Source organism: Penaeus monodon, chromosome 11, assembly GCF_015228065.2.
Source record: "Penaeus monodon isolate SGIC_2016 chromosome 11, NSTDA_Pmon_1, whole genome shotgun sequence".
Lineage (NCBI taxonomy): Eukaryota > Metazoa > Arthropoda > Malacostraca > Decapoda > Penaeidae > Penaeus > Penaeus monodon.
In genome coordinates this window covers 1,114,139-1,115,846 of record NC_051396.1, presented here as the reverse complement: position 1 = coordinate 1,115,846, position 1,708 = coordinate 1,114,139, and the positions used below count along the sequence as shown (strand labels likewise).

At 36.7% G+C, this 1,708-nt stretch overlaps 1 protein-coding gene across 1 annotated transcript in view; it reads left to right on the top strand.

The window, feature by feature from the left end:
* Positions 1–639, top strand: part of LOC119579102 (casein kinase I-like) — a 1,402-nt gene extending 763 nt beyond the window's left edge. The window contains exon 2 of the mRNA XM_037926840.1: positions 33–639. Coding sequence (XP_037782768.1) covers positions 33–639 — 607 coding nt within the window. The remainder of the gene's footprint in view (positions 1–32) is intronic.
* The last annotated feature ends 1,069 nt before the right edge of the window (positions 640–1,708 follow it).

Genomic DNA, 1,708 nt, shown 5'->3' with positions numbered 1-1,708 from the left:
TTCGGCAAGCGCTTTTCCTGAGTGCGCGTCAGTCGGGCTGGCGAAGGAGGTCCTCCCCAGTTTCGAGAACGAGCGCGCGATGATGGAGCAAGTCGCGGGCGCTGGAGGAGCCCCGCGAGTCCTCGCCTTCTGCCCGGAAACCCCGGCTCTCGTCATGACGTTCTGGCGACGGACCTTATAGACATCGTGCAGAAGCTGCTTTTCCGTGACGAGCGGGATCTCCTGACGATCGCCCTCCAACTGACCCAAGCCGTCCGGGAGCTGCACCAGAAGGGCGTCGTCCACTGCGACTTGAAGCCCGATAACGTCGTCGTGCAGATGGACGACGAAGGACGACCTCAGACGGTGCATGTGATTGACTTCGGCCTCGCACGACCCTTCGGTGGCAAGCACAAGCCGAGGAAGACCCTACGCCCCAAGGAATGGTACTGCAGATGCTACTACTCGGGAGACGAACTCTGCCTCAAGTGCGACATGCCAGGGCTTGGCTCTACCATCGCCTACCTGATGGAGGTCATGCACAAAATCCCAAAGGAGCGTAGGGAGATCCTAGCCATGACCTCAGAACCTGACCATGACCAACGCCCTGGGACTGAGCACCCTTCTGCAGCGCCTTCTCTGACAGCCACAGAGACCTGAATATACTCTGCTGTTCCTTTCCTTTTTAAGGTTGAGTGTTACGTCGTTCATCTTCTTTCTATTATTCTGTTCTTTTCTGACTGTTATAGGAATTCTAGATTTTACTGAGTTCACTTTCTTTTTGCTTGGTTCTATAAAATGATGCTTTTCATTGTTATTATATATATATATACATATATATATATATATATATATATATATATATAATATATATAATAGTAATATACATATAAATAAATATATACAACACCCACACCCACACACACCATATATATATATATATATATATATATATAGTATATATATTATATATTATAATATATATATATATATATTAACATATATATGAGTATAATATATATATATATATATATATATATATATATATATTATATTATATATATGTATATAGTATATATATATATATATATATATATTATATATATATATAGTATGATATATATTATTTATATTAATATGTGAGTGAGTGTGTGTGTGTGGGTGTATATAGGTATAATATATATTATATATATATATATATATATATGTGTATATGGGATATTGTGTGTGTGTGTGTGTGTGATATAAAAATATATAAATATAAATATATAATTTTTAAATTATAAATATTTTAAAATTATATATGTAACCATAATTTGTTTTGGGTGTTGGTGTTGTTATTTTATTTATATGTGAAAATATATATATATTTTTATATATATAAAATATATATATATATATATTTTATATTTTATAAATATTTTATTATATAACAAGGGAAAAGATCATTTTATAAAACCCCAAGAAAAAAGAAAGTAAAACTCATTTAAAATCTGGAATTCCAAAATAACATTCGGGAAAATAACAGAAAAATAGAAAGAAAATGAACGACAAAACACTAAAACCTTTAAAAAGGGGAAAGGAAAAAAGCAGAAATTATTCCAGGTCTCGGGGGGTTTTCGGAAGAAGGCGCTGCGAAGGGTGCCAGTCCCGGGGCCCGTTTTTTCATGGTGGTTTCTGAGGTCAGGGGCAAAAGGATCCCCCCTACGCCCTTTGGGTTTTTTTGTGC